Consider the following 22,690-nt stretch of genomic DNA (forward strand, 5'->3'; position numbering starts at 1 on the left):
AAATAATGGATGCATTTTTTCATTTGTTTGGTCGATTTTCAGGTGAAATTAGATTCATTGCTTTAAAAAAAATTTGTTTGTTTACATTTTTTTCCCTTTGCAGTGTCTAAATCAGCTGTGACAATGTAACAGATTTCCAGTGCTGACTAGTATTTTTCCAGTGCTGACAAGTAGATGGCGCAAAATCAGAGTCGCACAGAGAGATTTGGCGTGGATCAGTTTCAAGTCATTTCAATGAAGTGATTTGGAACTGTCATTTTTGTATGGCGAAATCTCGATAAATTTTTAAGATTAGTGGAATAAACCACTTAACAGTTGAAATCGATTGATTAATTGTCGGTCTGAACATGGTATTAGGCTTGTAATTGAGGCTTTCATCCAAGACACCTACCTTTGAGAAGAAAACAACATCAAGCAACAATCAGCTGGCTTTTGTAAATTTTTGGCTGCATGCGCCTTCTTGCTCTCATCGCAAATCGAACAAAGCTATACAACCATTCGCCTATTCCAAAGAAATGTCCGATTAAAGTTACCAAACTTTCTGTGTACGGTGCAAAAATTGTTGAAAATATAAGATTAAATATTGATTTTCTTACTATTACAATGTAGAAATTGGAAATTTGTGGTTTAAATATGGTTAAGAAATAAAAAAATACTTATTTGGAAAAAGAAACATTTAGAATATGGTCCTCGAAAAACGTGAAAATTTGCAAGCGGATATCGAGATTATTCATTTGCTGCAAAAGTGCGGAGAGTGAGAAAGAAGGGCGAAGCATATACGAAATCAAGTAATAACAAATTTAAAAGTCAAAAGTGAAGTAAAAGTAAAAAAAAAAATTTACCGATTTCAACTCGCCGATAGAAAATTCAAACTAAGAATATCTGCTTGTAATTGAAAAGAATATAGTGTATATCAATAGTCGGAATACGTACATCTCGTAAAAACCTTATTTAGAGTACAAATCGTACCGACTACCCTCTAATTGTTATTGCAGCCGATGGTCTAGTGCGAGTTTATAAAGTGCACACACTAGCACAAATATTCATTAAATATTAAATAGAAAAAAAACAAGTAATTAATTGTTAAACGCGAAAATTTAAATAGATCAAAATGTCTACCCCAGCAGTAGTTGAGGGTACGGCAGTTACTAGTGAAACCGGAGACTCGTACATTAATTTATCCAACAATATACGGCCTGCATCAGCTGCTGATTCAAGTGCAAGAACTTCGGCTATGTCGTCCAATACGTCCCGGCGTGGTCGTTCAGGTTCAGCGAGAAGCTCGCAAGGAGCAACTGAAGGACATGAAAGTAACAACCACAATGCTGTTAGTTCTACATCCAGTGCCAATGAATCTGTACCAGAACATGGTACTCCTGCACCAGCTGCAGCTGAGGACATAAATTTACCACAAACATTAACTCCTCTAATGCGTATAAAATTATTTGAGCTCTCTACTAGCAGTAGTGAAAGTGAGGGCGACGAAAACCAACAAGGCACAAATGATGGTGAGTCAGCCAATAACGGTGATGCTCGGAGGGCGGCATCACCGCCACCGAATTGTGCAATTTGCTTAGGACGTTGCAAAAATAAATGCTTCACGGATTCCTGTATGCATCAGTTTTGCTTCAAGTGCCTGTGTGAATGGAGCAAGGTAAGTCATCGTTGCTCAATTGCCGAATCGGTTATCAAATGTTAATAATTCTAAATTTTTAAAGGTAAAACCGGAGTGTCCACTCTGCAAGCAGACATTCAAATCTATAATACACAATGTGAAGTCGATTGATCAGTTTGAAGAGTACCATGTACAGCCGCCTACCGTACAAATTCCACATCGTCCTGTGGAGGTCACTCTACGGAGCTTGCCATATATTTTTGATGCTGTAGTCGTGGAAGGGTAAGTATACATAATATAACCCAGGAATGATGTTGTATTTCGCATACATTATTATACTCTGACTGATTGCAAAAATAAATTGCAGACGTGACTGGGAGTTGCCGCGTCGTAGAAATTCAGCTCACCGCATCCGTCCCGCCAGCAGCGGTATATTCTATCCTTCTGACATGGCCGCGTCTAATGGAGAACATGGCAATAGTTCCAACGGAAACAGCGTGTACAATCATCTCGTTTATCGCAACGAACTGCTGGATATGTACCGACAAGAGGAACCAGATGCCATAGCTAGCAGTGGCACCTTGAGTCAACTATGGCGTCGTTTTATATACGATCGACGTCTTTTTGCCCTACCAGTTTGTGATATAACGGGAAGATTCCGAGAAAGCACAGCAAGATTTTACAGGTATTTACATTGAATTCATTTAATTACTATTTTGATATAATTTTAAAATTTGTGACTAATAGGGATAATCCTGCCCAAGTGCATCGTCTTATGCCATGGATCAATCGTGACATTGTTTGCTTGTTGCGCAACACGGAGCATAATGTATCTTCGTTGCTGGAACGTATCAATGAGAGTCTTCTGCAAACAAACATCTTATCGCCTGCATTTCGACGCCGTCTGCAACCTTATCTTGGAGCAAAGACCTCGCATTTCATACACGAACTAAATAATTTCGCGCGCTCACCCTACGACATGATCGGTTATGATCGAGCTGTACACTATTTACCACAAACACCTGAGGAGATCGTTATAGAGTTCTCATCGTCCGCATCGTCAGATGAGGGAAATGCTTCAAATGACAATGAACGTAGAACGAGAAGCCGCAACTCTCGTACACGCAACGACGGAGAATTCCGCGTGCTATCACGTTCAGGTAACTCGTCGGTTAGTGGATCAGTAGGAGCGTTACTGTCATTCACGGTTAGTACTACCTCAGAAGGTACCGAGGCACCTGGCGTCACAGTTTCTATAAATGGTCGTAGTGGACAATCTGCAGCGATTAATCTAAGTACACATAATCGTGTCAGTGGCGATATTATTGATCTGGATGACCTTGAAGCGTCCCTTGAGCCGGGGACTTCGCGCACAGCAAACGAAAGTGCTGCGGGAACGGCTGCAGCTTCAACTTCTACAGCCGAAGAAGCGACAACTTCCAGCTCTTCGGTTAATAGACCCTTACAGCCCACCGTTACAGAGAATATTGAACTCACTTCAAGCAGTAGTGATGAATGCGAGTTCGTGTTGGAGCGCAAGCCACCACACCTTCGTACACCCGAACTTGTCAGTCTAAATTCAGAAAGTGATTCTGACGTGGTATTCGTGGATGAATCAAAACCCTTGCGGAAATCAACATTTGCCAGTGTCGACGACGAAGAACAAAAAAGAGAGTTGGAAGATATCAAAAACAGTTCAACAACACAAATAACAACCGGGTTGGAAGAGGCTGACTCGCACACGGCACGCGATCGTGAGGAGTTATATAATATAGGTGCTAGCACATCAACGGGCTTGCGGTCGTCCGGTGGCGGTAGAGGCATAAAGGAAATATACGAACGTTCACGGCGCAGCACAACTTCCCGACGTAAGCGCAACTTGCGCAGCAATCGAGGAAAAGACGAAAACCAACCGAAAACATCAACTACCATGCACAGGGGCAAGAAAATATATGAGAGCAGCTGCACATCGTCCAATACAGACTCAACATCCACCAGTAGTGACAGTGATGATGAAGATTACAATATCAAAAGACACCGTACGAAATCGCAACGTAGCTCAAGAAACCAGAAACCAAAGCGCTCACGAAGGAAAGGACCACAGCAAACCACCAGCAGCAGCAGCAACAGTGGCGGTCAGAACAGCAGCAGCACGAATAGCCGAAAGCGAAAGCTGAGCCCCAGCACAAATAAAGCGCCAAGTGATGACTCCAAACACTTCAAAACTGAAGCCATGAGCTCAGACTCTGAATATTCAAGCGATGACAGCCAAAATTTGATAGAACTGCAGCGTCGCTTGCAAGCGCTCAAAGAACAAGAAAAACATGGCGGCACCCTGGAAAAGATTAATAAAACACTCGCCTATCTAATCGACTGTGAAAAGGGCAGCGACTCATTGAACTCGAACGGGAATACCAATAACGGTACTGAGCAAATGCCCTCAAGTTCAGAACAGGTGGGTGAGTTGCAGGAACTGGACGCTTTGACAAAGCAAGATAATTTCGACAGTGATACGCATGAAAATAGCGGTCTCAGCCGTCTAGTAGAGGCGGGGGAAGAGAGCTTGGACGTCGCTCAAAATGTGTGCATTACATCAACAAATGAGAACGAAAGAACTGCCGTAAATATCGCAATGGAAGAGGATAACACATTCTCCTCCACGGTGACGCAAACAACGACTGCCACCACCGTTACCACAACCCCGGCTAATAACCGCTCGATTTCGCGCGCCTCAGCCACAACCAACAACACAAACGACAACGATAACGACAATGGCGATGAACATGAGCACGATAACTGCAATGAGAACGACAATTTCAACAGTTCGGAAACATCGTCAACATCTTCATCAACCTCGGATACCTCGGCAACATCACATTCATTGTATTCAGCCTCTAGTGGTGGCGAAGAGGAAGAGGACGAGGAAGTAGACGATGGCAATGACAACGAAAATGAGACGGATGAAAATGCGCTGAGCCTACACCAACTGCTGGGCACACCAACATGGCTCGCAGATCAACTAACAAACCCGAGGCCGGCTAATGAAGCCGGAGTGTCCACGACGCAACGCGAAAGTGTTGATGGCCACGAGAGCTGCGACACCGACGGGCTGTCCCCACAGCAGGTTGAAGCGGAGGCGGTTTCACTGCCCGGCATCGAAGATGATGTAGGCGGCATCTTTTTAAACCAACACGACACGAGCCTCGTCATGCCCTTCAACTACGACGCCGAGGGAAGTCAAAGCGATGCCGAGTGACAAATGCATGAATTGTAATATTTCGTAAATTTAGAAACGCCGCAAGAGGAGCAATGAAATAATTCATCCGCCGGAATTTGAATTCATTATTTTTCCGCAAGCGCAAGCATTACTTAAAAAAAAAATAATCTTAGCGATTGACAAGAGAATTCCAAAATTGTATGAATTGATGCTACAAAAGGCAATTGCAGGTCATACATAACCTTATAGTTTTAGTGCTATATTCTAGTTTCCAGATTTAAGAGCACACCTTCATTTAAGCGACAACACTTTGCAAGCCCCTTTTATTTATGTTTAAGAGATGTTTGAACAATATGACTTGTTGGTTTCCAGACGGTGCCCAAAATAGTTGCGTGGAACAATTAAAGCTCGTCCACCAGCAAGCTTTTATATGGACCAGTGGTGTAAAGTTATTAATAATTATATTTTATTAAAAGTAATAAATATAAATCCTATACTTTATTTTTAAGATTATTTCTCAGTAAATACAAAATTCATAAGTATAACGGTTAACTGTAAAAGTTATAGTGACCTGGTTCTAGGTTAAGTCTTATTCTTTGCGATATCGCAATATTATGGAAATTGCTCCTTCGTTTTAATTGGCGCTTTACGAACCAGAATTGTTTGTGCAAAGCGAACTTGAATGAAGGTCATTCCAGTTACTCCCACTCTCTCGCTCTCGCTCTTACATTTTTCTATAAGTAAGTATTAGGTGTGAAGTTAACCACAAGCCCGTTGATTCTTTATCTCTATGTGCATGGTTATGAGACCATTTTTGAAAACCCAAAGCAACAAAAATTGTCGCACGAAATCATTTAAGAAGCTCTGGTGCCCAAAGCTATGGACACACACACACACATACAAACAAACCTATGAGGAAGGGAGGGTAGTCTGTACAAAAATGAAGCACACAAAGCATTCTTCATTCATATATATGTATGTATGTATATTTAGTTAAGTATAAGGCACGTACAACGGGAAGTTCGTTACGAACCTGTGACCCGGAGAACGTTTAATTTTGCATATGTCTACATAATTTCCCTTCAGTAAAATAATAATTGATAGATTTTTTATTAAGAGCTGCTTATAAACATACTGTGTACTATTTAAGATTATATAACAATATACATATATTACTTAAATACAAAGAAGTATTTCCATAGACAAAACAAGTAAAACAAGTAAACCCAAAAAGTAAGCATGTCATCTGTATATTCGATTCGTATGCGTTAATAAATGTAAGAAAATATCACAAAGCATTAGTGTTTTCATTCAAAAGAGCTTGGGGAAGAAGTTTGGTGTATGTATTTGCAACCGTAATGATCTCCATCCTATCGACTGTCAGGTCTGTGCAACCGCAATTTTTTTCTCCTGGACAAACTGTCAACGCCAAGTTTTACGTAAAAGTCTCAAGAGACTCAAACGAATGGTCAATCGGGTCCGACCAGACATCGCAGCCATTTGGAAGTAACAACACGACAACGCCCCGACTCACACCGCTTTTCTTGTGAACAGGCACCTAACCAAGGCGGGCATCCCAACGCTTTCGCAGGCGCCCTACAGCCCTTGCCTGAAAAGGCCGATGAATCCAAGCAGCATGTCCCTCTGCTCTCAAGGCTATTGCGAGAATGCCTTCCCTGAGGCCTTCAATCGTTGAAATCGCGCTGGCAGCGCTGCCAGTCTATTTTGAAAGTTTTTAAAGAATTGTGACGATTGGTTCAATAATTTTTTTTAAATCGACTCAGTCCTATTATTTTCCTGACAAACCCTGTATGTACTATATGTACATGAACATACTTTTATACCCCACATTAAGTTTGTCACGAAGTTTCTAACACCCAGCAGGAAACGTTGAAGAGCCTACAAAAAGAAGAACGATCAGTCGACTTAATCATACCCGTCTAACTGTCTGTATGTGCGCGCTCCCTCAGTTTTTGAGATATCGATTCGAAATACGTCCTTTTCTCCCCATGCAGTCTCTAAGACTCAGTTTTCGGAGATATCAAAATCAGGTTTGTGTATAGAAAAAACTGAAGTTAACATTTTTTCTTGTTTTTAGACGCACCACGGTTTAATATTGGGTTGTCAAACAACTCTTGCGGTATTTTTATTGATTTGTTTTTTTTTTATTGAAATTGAAATGAATTTTTGATGACTCATGCCCAGCTCTTGACCGATGCTACGGCTGCTATTATGCCGGGCTCTTTCGACCAATTCAGCGATTTTATCGCAATTTTCGATGACAGGCCTTCCGGAGCGTGGTGCATCTTTGACCAACTCTACACCAGAACGAAAACGTTGAAACCATCGTTGTGCGGTGGAAATGGAAAATGTATCGGGACCATAAACTGCACAAATTTTATTGGCGGCTTGAGATACCTTTTTGCCTTTATCGTAGTAGTACTGTATGTAAAATATGCCATATTTTCTCTTTATTTTGCTTGCTCCATGTTTGCGACGCTATAACTCACGAACGACTTAAAAGAAACCACAATCAATCAAACACGTGTTAGCGCGTGAAATGAGCTTTCCAAAAAGGTATAGCATGACCCGATGCGACGAATAAAACTAAAACTACGCGCTTTCAGCGCCAACTAGCGAAAATACCGCCAGACTTTTTTGACAATTTTGACTATTTTTAAAAAAATTCGAAACAATCAAAAATCCTAATTTTCCGTAGAATCAGACATATCGACACTATTCTAGATTAATAATCGTTATTTTTTTTGTTTCCGATGACTATGTTCATTATATAGGTACTGATTTTTTGAGACTTTTAACTTTTTTGATTTTTTCCTGCATTTTTGTAATGTTAATAAATAACTAATAAAAATATGCATGTAAATATATTCTTCAGTGGGCACAGAGAGTCCGCGAAGGGTGTGTGCGCGAGAGGCGCTTTTTGAAATGCTAATAAAATCACGTTCAAGCGGAGACCTCTCACAAACAGCACATTTCTAGGAACCAAAGCGATAAGCTTTGCAGAGCTGCGTTGAGCTGAATATTGGCTGCCAATCAGCGCTATTAATATTGTATTAAAAACTGTATATGTGGGTAAATATAATCAATAAAATAAATGTAATACGAGTATTACCTGCTCGTATGGCATATATTTATATTTAAATATATAAACTCGAATACACTCATCCAAGTGCAGAATATGTACATATGTATGTGAGATGGTGAACCCCAATGGAAATCTGTTTTAAACACCGGCGATATTGTGGAGGAATCGGCGTATGTGCATTTGTGGAACATTCGAAGCGAATTTGTTCCACATTCGAAGATGCAACCTGTGGCTATCGAAGTCCTTAGTGTGACACTGCATTTTCGGTTTCTGGTTTCAGCCGTGTAGAACTCGAGTCCATGATTATCGTTACTAATTTACCTGATATGCCGTTAGCGGTCAGCACTTATAATAACTAACGAGAATTTCAAGCCGCATCGGTAATCCCTCTCCTTTATAGCCGCTGTCAAAGAAGGGAAATCAAATTACGCTTTTGCCTGCCGCACCTCAAAGGCAGTTTAATATTCTTATTTTCCTGCTTCTTTTGCAATAATTTTTGCCTTTTCTCTCTATATACATATGTATGTATGTACGTGTACTTTTTCATGTGTTGTGTGTGCTATGTTTGTTGCGTGGACGCCGCATTTAAACCGTGTTTTAATGTGTTGGTGATTCAAAATTGGATAATTTCCCCATGAACGAGAAGGATAATTTCATTTATTTGCGTCGCAGCAATTCGCGATTTCCATCCACGCATTCCAATTATTTAATGAAAATGTGATTTCAATTTTCTTCTTTTGAAGTTGAAAGTTGCTGGCAACTGCAACCCTAATTTGGCACAAAAACTGTAGAGATTACGAAATGAATTGATGTGCTTACCTGCAGCAAAGGTAGAAGATAATTTATCAACATAAAATATTAATATGGAACATGGATCAGGGTTATATTAGTAAAAAGGCTGTCGCTCCGAAATGAAATGCACAAATAAAATGAGAACTGCGGTCAAACATCTGCCAGAGATGTTCAATTACAGAATTATTAGTAGAAATCGGGTATAAGGTTAGGTTCGGTTAGAAGGCTGATCGATGGTATATGTAGTCCTTTGTGAAGTCATAGAAAATAAGAACTTCTGTGTTAGTAGGCAATACAAATTTGCATAGGCGCTTAATTTCAACTCCCTCTAGTTCGGTGGGATGTCTGAAGGTATGCGCTCCCAAGTGATTAAGCCTTGACCTTCCAACCGCGGGACAGTCAAGAAGGAAGTGTTAAGTCGTTTCCACCTCATCTTCTTCCAAATTATTTCTGCAAACGGTGTCTGCTAAGAGTCCCAACCTTACAACATGGACGCCAATACGGCAATGACCTGTTAAAAGCTCCACAACTAGTACAAAGAGATCAAAACCGAAGTTAGGCATTCCTCGACTAACTCTGAACGCACTGTAAATGAGTTGACCGTCCTTCATTCTCGGCTTCAAAGACACTGCAATTGTTAGAAAGTATGAAACTGGAGTTGATAGAGAGATCCCGACAGTAAACCCCTCCATTAACCTTCCCACCAAGCTTTGACCCAACCGTAAAGATGAGCTCCAACGGCTTCCTTCCACCCATAGCTCCTTCGTCAGTATATGGACAGAGAAGGAGGATCTAGATGACCTGGTATGAAGTCAAGGTGTGTGAGGATATGTGAATGTTCAGATACGCGTTCTTTTTATAACCCCGGCACTTTGGTCAAAATCGCGTTAAGTGCCTTGCTTGAAGTGGACTTTAGTGCACCACACATGCTGAAGAGCGCCACTCGTTGAACGCTCTCGAGTGTCTTTGCAAGTGTGGTCTTTTCTAGAGCCCTCCATCACATAAAGACTCCATAGAACATAAAACTCGGCTATTCACTTGTATGTAAAAATGTTCTGTAGTACATTCTTATTTGTTCCACAAATTTTATCAAAAACATAAAAGTGAAATTCTTTTTGAGGGTTACGGTTCTATAGAAGCAATGTATGAAGTCATTGACACTAGCCACACTTGCCAAATTATGGTATATTATATAAAGTCAGTGGATTTAAATCAGCTGTTTTTTTGCTAGTAGCGTTAATTTCTTATCAATTGCCATTCTGACAGTTGCGCTCACATATGAAGGAACCGTAATGAATAAGGAGAGAAGAGCAAAGCCTCATAGTTATAACTAAACTGTTATCCTTTCACAATATAGTTTAGTTCCGAAAATTCATTATTCAAATAGCCCGACCTCATTGGTTACGTCAACTTAACAGACCTTTGTACAAACTATATAATTACTCCACAGGGACCACTGAGGTATGTGAGCCTAAGTTAACGCTTTGGTTCATTAGATTCCTTTTCAGGGCAAATTTATAAGTTCTGAGCGATACTAAGGAATAAAATAAGTACGTCCCGTAGGTACATATGTTGAAGCAATAGTATTTTCCTTTCTTCCAATGTGGTATTCCGTAGCTGGGCTCAGCTATGGGAGCAGCTACGCGCTAAATGCAGCAAACAATCATTTTTGAGCGACATTAAAATAATTTTATGCCATTTCCGTGCTGCAACAAATGACGAAATTTGTTTGTGCAGCTTACCTTCCACAATACTGCCACCCCTCTACCTTGCCCAAACAGTGCGAAGGGCTTGGTGTTGTTTTTGTGGTTCTAACAAGAATTTCGCAACTTTAATTCAATGTCAGTGCAATGCTCACGCTGAAAATGGATTAAAACTTTTATTGCCGCATTCAACTGGTTCATCCGGCGGTCGGCTACTGATCCACAAGTCGCCCTCCTTAACCTTCCCGAATGACTATAATTTGTTGCAGTGTTTAAGCACAACGCTCAAATGGAAATTGTTTTTGATAGTGGCTGCAGTGACTCGGCTCCACTATGTCTATGCTGTATGTATGTATTTATGTAGTAGAAACGATTAAGTTTTAGTATGAGCAGCTGGGCGACTTTTATGCACTGCTGTTTTCGGAGTTGTTGTTTTAGAATCCCTCTCCAAGTTGGCTTGCCATCTGCACAGAGGACATTGTCTTCGCATTTTCATCCTCCTTGTTGTTGCCGCGATTGCCTTCGCGGGAGAGCGGGTTTCCAGTGGGTGGCGTGGGCCAATGCAATTTCAGTTAGTGTGCACTTTTGCACTTCAACTTTCCGCGTTGTTGAGCAGTTCGCAAGAACTTTGATTGATTTCGTGCGGAAATTTGCGATGGAAGAGTTTAAATGGTTCGCAATCGTTTTACTTTGATTATGAAAATAGAGAGTTAAGTAGTAGAATTATGTTTCAGGTCCTCTATGTATTTAAAAATTAAATTTTTTTATTCTCTTATGAGTGCTTATTATATGATATATACTTAAATGTCTTTAAGGTATCTTCGGCATTAAGTCATTCGTTAGCACGAAGATACTTATATTGACTGATTTTTATATACAGCATACTAATATTGGGTAGTCGAAAAAGTCTTTTCGTATTTCTAATCAAACTTCAACTTCTTTTTTTATAATTATACTGAACTGAAACAATTATGTACCAGTTTGGTCGACCACTTTTTGGCATTTTTCCGCTAGAGACATAATTCCTTCAGTTTAAAACTTTTCTGGTTTCTCGGCGAAAAACTGCGACATTTCACACATTTTCACAGACTTCTCTTGAAGCCAACTTTACTCCATTAAGGGAGTTCTGCATTGACCAAATGGTACTCCGATGGTGAAATGTTAGGGCTATCTGGCAGCCAATCTCTCCCAGTTTTTGCCGAGTCATCAAAGATGTGTGTGGTCCAGCGTTTCCCTGATGGAAGATGAAGCCCTTTCTATTGATAAATTCTGGCAATTTTTTTCGATTGCTTGCTTCAATTGCTCATCAGTTTTTGACAGTAAAATGTAGAACCAGTAGACCAGGCTGGATCAAATCCTTTCCAATCCCACCAAACACTCAGCAACCTTTCGAGGCGTCAATCTTGGCTTTGCGACCATCTGTTGAGCTTCAACCTGCTTGGAACATGATCTTTTTGCACATTATTGTCGTATTTGATCCACTTTTCGTCTCCTGTTACCATTAACTTCAGAAACGGTTCAATTTCATTTCGTTTCAGCAAAGAATCGCGGATGTTAATTCGGTTCATTAAAAATTTTCATAGACAATGCATGTGGTACCTAAACAATGAGCTTCTTTTTGTAGCCAGTCTTTATTAAACGGTGCAAAACCGTTTTATGATGGTCCTGGTCAATCTGCTCCACAATTTCATCGACGAAAAGACTTTTTCGACTACCCAATAATGACATTTGCCAAATAAAAAATATATTGAGAATGAATTATTTCGAAAAAATCTTAAAAACATATGTAGGAGACCGCCTTTGAAGACATGATCTAGACTAGATTAGAGAACTCAATCTGTGCGCATACTGATGTATCGAATCCATATGACCACGCGCGGTTCCACGGGTGGGGTAATTGCGGTAGAGTTCCCTCCCAAAAGTTAAAAGTTATACATTATTTCCAGGGAGCCACAAAAATCGTCAAAAAACCAGAAGAAGTAATTATGAATGCACTTAGCGATGGAACTCGTAAATTCTATTATTTAAAATTATCCTCAAACCCCTGTAATATGTAACTTACTCGTATACATATGGTCCATAATATATTATAATTATTTCATTTTTTTAAGCAACAAGCCACAAATAACCGTAAATATATGAAAAGCTGAAAAATGCGTGAGAAATATGTCATACAATTAATCATTAGAGCATTACTCGCGTGATCCACACACTCACTCGCATTATTCGGACTAATATTGCTTAGAGTCCTTCCATATTTCATACAACGCGGTGCCGGGAAGGAACATTTATCACTTGGAGAAAGGGTACTACTTGCTGGAGAATCATCAGTGCTTACCGATAACGACTTGTTCCATTTATATACATACATACTGAGATAAACATTCATAATTTATTCAAATGACCTTCGGCGAATTGGAGTGCCAGAGTCGTGCTCGAATGCAGAAGCTAACTCGTGACTGCAGCGCGTGAAGTGCTTTTAGGGCGATTACTTGTAAAATGTTTTGTTTAAACACGAATTTAAAGAGATTAGTAAATAATTGACGATATATACCGTAAACACTATCAACAAACTGCTTATATCTCGCTGGTTTAAAGTTGGCTTGCTAATAAATAACATTTGTATTGAATAGTTCATTTATATTGCTGCCCTTTATGTCTTACAATTGGTACAACCATTGCAGTTTCACTTTTAGTTTTAACCACTGATTTCGATAGTCAACCCAAAAGCGTAGCAGACGTTGGTCGAAAGGGCGCTCCGCATGCAAAAACCGCAGTCAGCAGTGAAACCACGAAATGACAGTTGCCAAATCCGAAAATGGTCACATAAATCGTCTAGCGCTCTCTAAAAACGATTTGCAAAGCGCAGAGAATAAAACGAAGAACTGCCTGCCGACGGTGCCCCAACTTATCACCGTTGCCATGGCCTATGAACTTTGTGCAACATTTTTTGTTGCAGCTTAAGCCGCCGCGTTATTGCTACAATCTTTAGCACACACACATACATTCGTAGTAGATACTCGTACTAGGTATACGTGAACTTTCCAGCTCTGAAGGTTTGGATTTGGAGCATTAAATATTATTTATGTGTCAATTTGGCGCCATATTGAGCCCACACGGCTTTAGCTCGCAATGTAGCAATGGGCGGAGGCGAAGTTCAAACTTTGCGACAGTCTGAATTGAAATTCTTAATGTGTGGCCCATGTATGTTTGTATGTGTGTATATATGTGCGAATATACCTGTGTACATTTCAGTATGGAGAAATGATTTTGGCAACTGTGAATCGGCTTGCTCTTGGCGAAAATTAGCATCAATGAAATTTAAGTAGAATGAACGCCCTAATTGCACGCTTAAAGGATAGAGTAGTAAGGTATACACTTATAGGGTTATTCATATGACAGTGGCAATCTATTGACGTTGAAATTTTTGACAGTACCTTGACTTATAATGGAACTGCGGACAATCAACTAGAAAAGAGAACGTTAAAATTTGCTCGCGGTCCAGCAATAAAGCCTATCAATGGAGAGATAGTGTGAAAAATCAGCTATAAACTCAAAAATTCAATTAACTAAGTGCTTTTAGAATCTAGTTAATATGGACCAACCGGTGCTCCATAAATTTTTGATTCCTATACATCCCATTTCGCCGCTCAGTGCAAAGATGGTTGCCTCGAACTTTGGAAATTCACCTTTAATGTCTGTCTTACCCTGTATTTGTGTGTATTTTTAGTCAAGCCTCTGAGGCCTGCCAGCCGTCTCAGGCGCCATACCTTCTGCTCCGCAAAGGACCACAACAAATGGTGAACATAAATTGCGTTCTGGTGGTAACGACTGTGGCTCATTTGCTAACATTTGTTTGAATTATTGCTGAGCAAACGGGAAAATTGTTGCATTTATTTAATTATAAACATCAGCATTTGTTGGTGTTGCTGGCGCTACGAGCACACGACCGCAGGAAACAAATGTCTAAATAAACAGGAAGTGTTCAGATGTAATTGAAATGGCAATTTCAGAAATTCCTTAATTGTCGTAAATTTATTAAGGTCACTGCTACATATGAGCACATGATGGCTCATGCTCATTACTTCGATACCTCTCCAAAAAGTGCTATTTATAAAATGCGGCATGATGTATCTGCACTCCGATAAAGTCCCCTTAAATAAATGCAGGTGAAAGGCAAACTGAAAGTATTTATTTCTCCAATTTAAATGGCAACTTGGCTAACAGAAGCGTTTACAGTCGAATTTATGATAGTCATGAAATCTAAAATCGCTTTTGGAAATCCCTTTAAGAACCTAAAATGAAGACCATCAGTAGTTTAGGGGCGGCTTATGCCTTTAGATTTCACTAGTTTCATAGCTGAAGTCATATTATTATGGTCTCTGGTTAGTTTTGACTTCGAATGAAGTCGCTTGTTAGTTTTTGGTCCGTTAGTCGTTAGTTTTATGCTTGAGCACTTCATTTAGATTCTTCGAAACTATTTTGTCACATGACATTATTACATGTTCAACTCCTGAATAACTGCGTACATGCAATAAACAGTCTAATAGTTTATTAAAAAGAATTTTCCTTCGAAACTAATTAGAAAAATTAGATTTCCAAGAAAATCAGGGAGCAAAGCAAGTGTTTCATTTCTTCAGAACTGCATTCACCCACATCGTGCAATTACTTATGTATGTGTTGCTTTAATGTGAATTTTTATTTACTGTTGCTTTAACTCAATACCTCGAAACGCTCCCTGGGACCTGTTGCTCACAAACACATTGCCTTTGACTTATTAAAAGAAATTTGTGTCTCGTGCAATTTTGTCTCACGATATTTATTAAACCTTTGTGTCGCAATTTTCCACGTTCTGTCCTTTGGCGCATTCTCCGAGAAAGTAAATTACTCTTACTGTGAGCAAATACGAAATGTTTCTTACTTAGCGCAACAATATGAAGCGCAGACTAAGTGAAGGCGAAAAATTGCGACTCAATAAAGTAAAGAAATTTATGCCATTCTAAGTGGCAAGTTTAAGTAAGTGTTGGGTCGTTGGCGAAGTTGCCAGCAAAGTGCGCTGTAATGGGAAGTTATTGCTTACAGAAGCTAAATTTGAATTTGCAGACGCGATGAGCTGACAATATTGCCAATCTAAGGAAGTAGAGATCTATGTGTCTGCGAAGGTAAGGATGCGGTTTGCGTACTCCCGGATAAATAATATACTCGTGTGGAAAATATTTAATATATAGATAAAAAGATAATGACGTTTATCATATGTTTTCTCGATCGTTGGCAACTTTCATTGAAGGACGTTCACTTTTGGATTAGTTTAAGTTACAAATTTCACTAGAAGTGCTCTTTGGTTAAAGCTTCTAAGGCGAAACCGCATTATTTTGAAAGTTGTGGAAAACAAGGCCCTGTGCTACTCAAAAATTATATTATTTTATTGACAACAAATTATCATAGATCAAGTTCTTGAAGGCTGATATTGGCTGTGGCTTTGTTACTATGGAATCCATAATTTATTACAGCTTAGCTTTACCAAATTTGACCCGGACTGGTCCTTATAAATCTCTAGTCTTTTTTGTGCCCTTCCCACGTTTATATATCAAGATAATCTGCGACTTTTCCTCGTCACTTCGAGCCCAACTTCCATCCAAGTCTCATATAGGCATGTTGGAGTCACTGCCAAGACTTTCAACAAGTATTTGGGAAATTGGATGTAGCGTGGACATCATTGTACGCCACATTTTGAGGGTGATAATAAAGACGAGTGTTAAAATAACTGAAAAAAAAATATATTTTGTCAGTCCGGGGCAAATATGATCAGATGGTACTCTATTAATAAAGTAGAGCTGGGTACAAAGTGCCAAGTTTTGTGATTTATTTCAATTAAACTTTTCGTTCCTAAATTTTCCCAACTAAGTGGGAGTGTTGGTGCGTAAATGTCCTCCTCGTCAGATGTTTTCCCCATTAACGCACTAATTACTTGGGCTTTACAGCATGAAATGCCGACACCAAAATTAGTTTGCTATCCAGTGATTAATTACTGGCAGACGGTGGTGGAGCTGTTCGACAGACGGGTTGTAAAAAGCGAAGAGTCGTAAGGAATGTCAATCAGTCGAGTGAAAACTTAATGATGTATGCATAACGGTGTTACCGAAGACAGAAGGGTTTTCTGTCACTTACGAAACAAGTGTGTGGTGCTAATTGTCGTGCACTCTCCTGAGATATCAATGATTGATAACACATGTATGTGCATATGTAACAGAAGCATGGAAAAAATATGCCACAAAGCAGAACCAAAAACATCGAAATTCACTGGAGATGGGATGATCGGCACTCTCCATACACATATGCCTACTCACCTGACAGCAAAGACAAATCGGCAGTTAGTGATGACTTCATCTACGGCGCAAAGTTTCCACGCATACTTGTATGCCTGCATGTGTGTGTGTGTAGAAGAGTGAGTGTGTGGATATTGGCGTGGTGATATGCTCGTTTCAGGGACTCGCCTGGTTGAATTTCTGGTGGAAAGTTAACAAATTGTTTCCGGTTACAACTGCGCGATGTGTCATAGTAACAGTGGTGGCGGCAGCTGCGTGGGTGGGCTTGCGCTCCACAGACCTACACAGATCTGCATACTAATACGCCGGTAATTACACACATGGCTCATACGCTGTACGAGGGTGTACACATGTGAGTGAGCTAATGCTCCGCAATTATGAACGGATATCCGGTGATGCCAAATTTTCCGTTAGTGCAGGTACATAACTGTCTGCGTTGCAGTTATTTGAAAAGCTTAAGTTGACAATGTGGAATGGAATAATTTGAGTACTAAGGATATCATCAAGCGGTCATAAAACTGTAAAGGGACCTGCAATTAGAAATGGCTTAAAAAATTGCTTATTTGGGGAAACTGTCGTTTGTGCATGTAAATGTGGAAGATAAAGTAATGCAGTAATGTGAGTGCGAGTCTCCAAAATCTACTTTCTCGATTATGATGTGTTTTCGTTGAGCCTCTTAGATCTTCGAAGGCACAGAGGCAAGCAGTTAAGTTGTTTCGAGTGTATGATAATTAGGGAGAGTTTATTTATCCACTAAAACTTTTCATAACTACCTGCGTCACTTCCAGTCCAACAACCTACGAATGAAAAAGAAATCGAAAAAGCTAAAATTAAACCCAAAACTACGTTAGCCGAGGTAAATTGGGATAGAGCAGGTGAGTAATCGTCTGTATGTATTTTTATGCTAAAATTAAAGTCTGTTTTGCACTCCTTTCCTCTGATAGTCGACCGAAGAACTATTCAATTTGTATATGTAGAAACATTTGCTTATTAATTTTACACTCACTGATTTTTTTTCCATTTTGTTTATATAAAGCTTTTTTAGCAGAACTAATACAAACATATTTATTTATTATATATTAGTATATAATGTTAAAATAACGATGAACATTTTTTCGATATCAAATCAAAGAAAAATTTACAGAAAAATCATACTCTTTAGTAGAGTTGCCACCTGAACTCTAACTTGCTATGAGTAATTTTTCAAGGAGATGCTTAAGGGAATCACAAACCTAGAACTAAATACTTTTTAAACACTAATTTTTATATATTTTATTTATATGTGAACCTGTTATTGATTAACCCTTCGCCTATCATAAGCTTGTTAGCCACCAACCTGAAAATTTTATATTAGGCATCTATTTTTAGCGATCGCTTGAATATAGTTCAATAATATTAATATAAGTAGATGAGAACCAGATAATTCTTCACATTATGCCTTGTTCGTTTCTATCGGCCGATTTCATATCGATCGGCTTCTAAGAATAAATAACAAAGAAATCATGATTTGCCCACTGTGCTCGTCCCATGTTGTTTATATGTTTTATTAGTTGTTGTTTATATGTTATTTTCGATTCAACACCTACATCATCTTGCAGTGCTGAAACATTTAAAAGAAATACATGTTTACACAAACACAAATACATATTTAAACGCACATATATACTTATGAGTATGAGCCTTGGGTTGCGGAGGCGTATGAGTAATAAAATGTATTGTTTATAGAATCGCTCACTAATAAGCTTATTCACACATAAGTATACAGCTGTGATTGGAAAGTGAGAAGAACCCTAATTAAAGAAGCTTTGGAGAAAAGTGGCAGACCAATGTTAGCGAATTTCTGGCATTTAGCAGCATTAACTTCACAGCAGTCAGTAATTACTGCCCATACAAACACACAATACATATCTTATTAGAACTGCTTGTTTTAGCCACTCAATTATTTATTAATTTAAATGAGGCGAACTGCTTTAGTTCCCCGAATTTCATTTCTGCATGTCTAAGAACCATAATTATATGCGCCTTTATCTTTTCGGACAAAACAAAAATATTTCTGTAATATGTGGCATTTGGCTCACCCTTTCCCTTGCTATGACAAATAATAAAGCAAAAGGCGAGTCATAATTAATAGATCTACATTCATCTTTCTATATTGATTGTTGTTGGGCCACCAAAAATATACACCACCAACACACATACGAACATATAAGCATGTACATATGTATGTATGTATGTGTTCACATGTAGGTGCCGAGTGAGCTTTATGCGCTACGCTTCCACATGCTTGACGCTGTCCAAATTTCTCGAGGCGGTCTTCTCCGTCTGCGATATTTCTTCACTTCTAGTGTACGAGCGGCCGCGTTTGGCTGCGCGACGAAAGTTCGCATTCTGGTGATCGTTTTGAAAGTTCGGGCGAAGAGACGGCAAGCAAAGTACAAAGAAAATTTCAGAATTCTTGTGATCCCGGGGCCTGAGCGCGCGTGTGCGTTACAACATACGTGGCGGTATTCCCACAAATTTAATTTCACTTGAAATGTGCTCTAATTAAATGTTAATTTTTGTTTAAAGTGAAAGTTTTGTAATTAATTTCTAATAAAATCATCCAACAGCTCGAACAGAACACCCACGAAGTGCACAACCCCTCCCCTGTCAGCGCAGGTGTCAAAGGGTCTAACGAATGCGTTGTGACGCCTGTGAGCGTAATCGGTTAAAAACTACTATAGATCATTCAGCAGCCAACGAAAAGTAAGCTATCTCCACTTCTTAATCCCGAAACTAAAGGAATTTCACTTGAGCCTAATCAAGTGAACCATATGTAGAGGAAATTTAGTGATTATGTAAAAGTGCGCAGCCAAAATCTGTATTCTACGCCCACAGCCACCTAAAAATAAATAAAAAGACTAAAATGCTTTGAATAAGTTATAAAAAAAAATTACGCGCTCTATAAAAAAGTTGAATGTTTCATATGCTCTTAATTATTTGAAATTCACTATTAAATATACAGTTATATGCTGGACATAAACGTACATATGTATAGACATATAAAAATAATGTGAAAGTGTGAAAAGTCATTTGAAGTGTTTCTCGCTTTTTGCCACGCAAATGCAAATCCTTCAACTTGGAACACGTTCAGTGTGCAAAACGAAATCAGAAATAGTAGCACCGAAAAAAGATAATGAAAATAAAACTACGGTAATTTTAGCACAACGCTTTCGGGTGTATTTTCAGCGCTGCTCACACATTCTTTATACGTTGGTGCTTTGTGTGGATATTTATTTATAGGTCTTGAAATGACAGCGTGAAGCACGAGTACGAATTAAAAGCGTGTGAGAATTACGAACGCGAACAAAGCAGTGGAACGAAATGTGGACGAATGCCATGCAAGCATTTCGCTTTTATATCCCCATTAAACCGACAAATAAACATTAAAATTAAAAATAATAATAATAATGAAAATAAACAATAATAAAGGGGTGTCAAATATAATGGAACAAATTTAAAAGTGACAATAAGACTTTTGAGTTCAATATACTTTGTGACAGTTTTTTATGCTGTATACGACTATAACGGGGATACAGATCATGCTTAAGAACTATATGAAAAATAGTTGTTTTTGATTAAGAACAATTGAGGAACAGTTGAAAACTTACCAAATAGACGAATTTAAAATCATATGTATAAAAAAAATTTCGCATGCAATAATTCCGGATTAAAAAAAAAAAACAAAAATAAGGAAAAGTTCTGTAATTCCAAAAACCTACCACAATTTTTGAAACTCAAATTCTAGAAAAAAGTGAGCCAAAATTCCTTATCAACTCAAAATTGAGCTGCTTTTAGCCATGAGCGCCATAAGGTGTCACCCTGTATGAAAACAAAACTTTCGCAATGAAAATAGTTCTCAAACATGTTACAATATTTTCAGAACCTGAACCACAATTGCTTATGTAGATGACTTTCATAAATATTCGCCCCATTAAAATTGTGAAATTGTCCAAAAACTGAAAAAAAATTATTTATCGCCTACAGTCTGCATTGATCTCATGATTCGCTTCGTTACGGAGCCGTAGAATATATGTAAAAAATATTTGTTTTTAAATATATACGTATATATGTATTTATAACAAAAAATATAAAACTATTTTTAAACAAAAAAAAGTCGCATGAAAGAAATGCCTTGTCGCATGCGATTTTAAATCTTCTTTCAGCATTTACAGGCGCAGTTCGCTGAAAAACTTATCATAATTTCATATTTCCAACTTTGAATATTATTTCTAAAAATTTAGAAAACGCTTGCATACCTTTAGGCGTAAGGGAAAGATACTAAACAGTTGTGGAAAATGTCGGAAAAGCAAATGAATTCAAATTGTCAAAATTATAAAAAGTATTAATGTGAGAACCGGCAGTGTTTTTTTTAGTAATTTTTTTCGTACTCAAAATTACATAGATATTCTCTACAATTGTTTGGTAAATTTTACGATATAAGAGCATGGGGTATGGGTTATAAAGTTCAAAGGATTTTTTTTACAATTTGTGATAATTATTTTTTTTTAACAATTTTTCACTTTTGCTTCCTGGCTAGATAACTGTATTGGTACCGCAGATATATCGTTATCTAGAATACAAAAGAACTTATAAGAAAAAAATGGAAATTGAGCTTATTATTGCTTACGATTCACTACATTATATTCATAAGTATAGCCTAAAATTTTCAACTTCCGCTGTCAGATGCAACCAATGTATATCTCATATATAAGTAATATATAACCAATATATAACCAAAATATAACCCATATATAACCAATATATACCCATTTTATAACCACATCTCAAATTTTGTTTCTTTCAGTGATTTCTATTACATCCTTTTGCTTTCGCCTGTAAACTTATGAATAGTGATGTTACGTTATTCTGCATTTGAGGTGCCGATATGTGTTCTGCAGTTTCAACTGTCGCTCATACTTTCTATAGATTTTTTACTGTTGTTTTTCCTCAGTTCACACAGTTTCCTATGTGATGTCTTACCTCGACATGTTGTTTGTAATTCTTTTCATATAATCACATTCTCCTTTAAATGTTTACATTGTTTTGTTCAATAATAAATGAAGTAGCTGTCTACTATACCAAATTTCTAATTTCTCTACCTCCTCTCACCGTCTTTGTTTTTTGTCTCTTTAATTATTCAATTTTATTTATTTTTTATTTTCTTCTCAACCGGCTATCCACAGTCCGCTTTTGTTTGCTCCACTTTAGCTAGTGCCAATATTTATGACAGCGACTGTGTGCTGTGTCTGCAATACGTAAATTTCTAAATTTAGCTTAATTTTCAATTTTCGTTTTTGAAATTGTGCTGCTATAATTATGTATGTGAGTGTGTGCGCGCGTGTATATGCAAAATATCACTGAAAATCTTTTAGAGAAAGTCGGACAAAATATACATACATACATACATCTGTATGTAGTATATATGTATATAAGTACATATAGTGACTACGTTCGCGTGTGCGACAAGCAAATGTAATAAGCGCATGTTTCAAATAAATCAAATTTATTAAATTTATTCTCAAATAGATATTCGAAATATCTCCCTTTGATCATGTTAAGTCCATTAGTTTTCTATTAAATCCTGCCTGCCCTGCAGCTAACACAACTACTCGTATACCTGAAGGAAAGTCAGGATTGTTGCACTGAAATTTGTTGCTGTAAACATATATAAGTATATACTATATGTGTATATATTATATATTTACATATATACTGTAAAAAATTCCATACTTTCTCCTAAGTGATATTAAAGGAAGCCATTTGTAGCTTGACGCTAACAATTTATTAAGATGAAATCCAACTAAATGGATTTTGCTGCAAACTTAATTGCCTGAGCGCTCATAAGAACTCCGCCGAGTTTTTTGTTCCTTTTGGGCATGTCTCTAAAAG

The 22,690-nt window shown here is 38.2% G+C and overlaps 2 protein-coding genes across 9 annotated transcripts in view; both read left to right on the top strand.

Moving 5' to 3' along the window:
- Positions 1 to 480: 480 nt before the first annotated feature.
- LOC105230549 (E3 ubiquitin-protein ligase Topors) lies at positions 481 to 6,127 on the top strand. Its single transcript, XM_011211361.4, has 4 exons — positions 481 to 1,654; positions 1,719 to 1,897; positions 1,983 to 2,300; positions 2,363 to 6,127. The coding sequence occupies exons 1-4, from the start codon at positions 1,112 to 1,114 to the stop codon at positions 4,869 to 4,871; spliced, it is 3,549 nt and encodes a 1,182-aa protein (XP_011209663.2). The 5' UTR covers positions 481 to 1,111; the 3' UTR covers positions 4,872 to 6,127.
- Positions 6,128 to 19,042: 12,915 nt separating this feature from the next.
- The window catches only part of LOC105230551 (RING finger protein nhl-1), a 36,108-nt gene continuing 32,460 nt past the window's right edge, over positions 19,043 to 22,690 (top strand). For 3 of the 8 annotated variants that reach the window (XM_011211362.4, XM_011211368.4, XM_011211370.4), the window contains exons 1-2: positions 19,043 to 19,263; positions 19,369 to 19,504. The gene's annotated coding sequence lies outside the window, so the exon portion shown is untranslated. Of the gene's footprint in view, positions 19,505 to 22,690 lie in introns of all 8 variants that reach the window. The other 5 variants (XM_011211366.4, XM_011211369.4, XM_019991886.3 and 2 more) reach the window with 4 other exon arrangements.

This window comes from Bactrocera dorsalis, chromosome 3 (genome assembly GCF_023373825.1).
Source record: "Bactrocera dorsalis isolate Fly_Bdor chromosome 3, ASM2337382v1, whole genome shotgun sequence".
NCBI classification, from domain to species: Eukaryota; Metazoa; Arthropoda; class Insecta; order Diptera; family Tephritidae; genus Bactrocera; species Bactrocera dorsalis.

What these genes read in the sequence shown, in the direction of transcription:
- LOC105230549 (XM_011211361.4), top strand. Translation starts at nt 1,112, where the DNA reads ATGTCTACCCCAGCAGTAGTTGAGGGTACGGCAGTTACTAGTGAAACC. An exon ending in GCCTGTGTGAATGGAGCAAG is followed by an intron (nt 1,655 to 1,718) that starts GTAAGTCATCGT and finishes AAATTTTTAAAG; the next exon opens with GTAAAACCGGAGTGTCCACT. An exon ending in AGCACAGCAAGATTTTACAG is followed by an intron (nt 2,301 to 2,362) that starts GTATTTACATTG and finishes TGTGACTAATAG; the next exon opens with GGATAATCCTGCCCAAGTGC.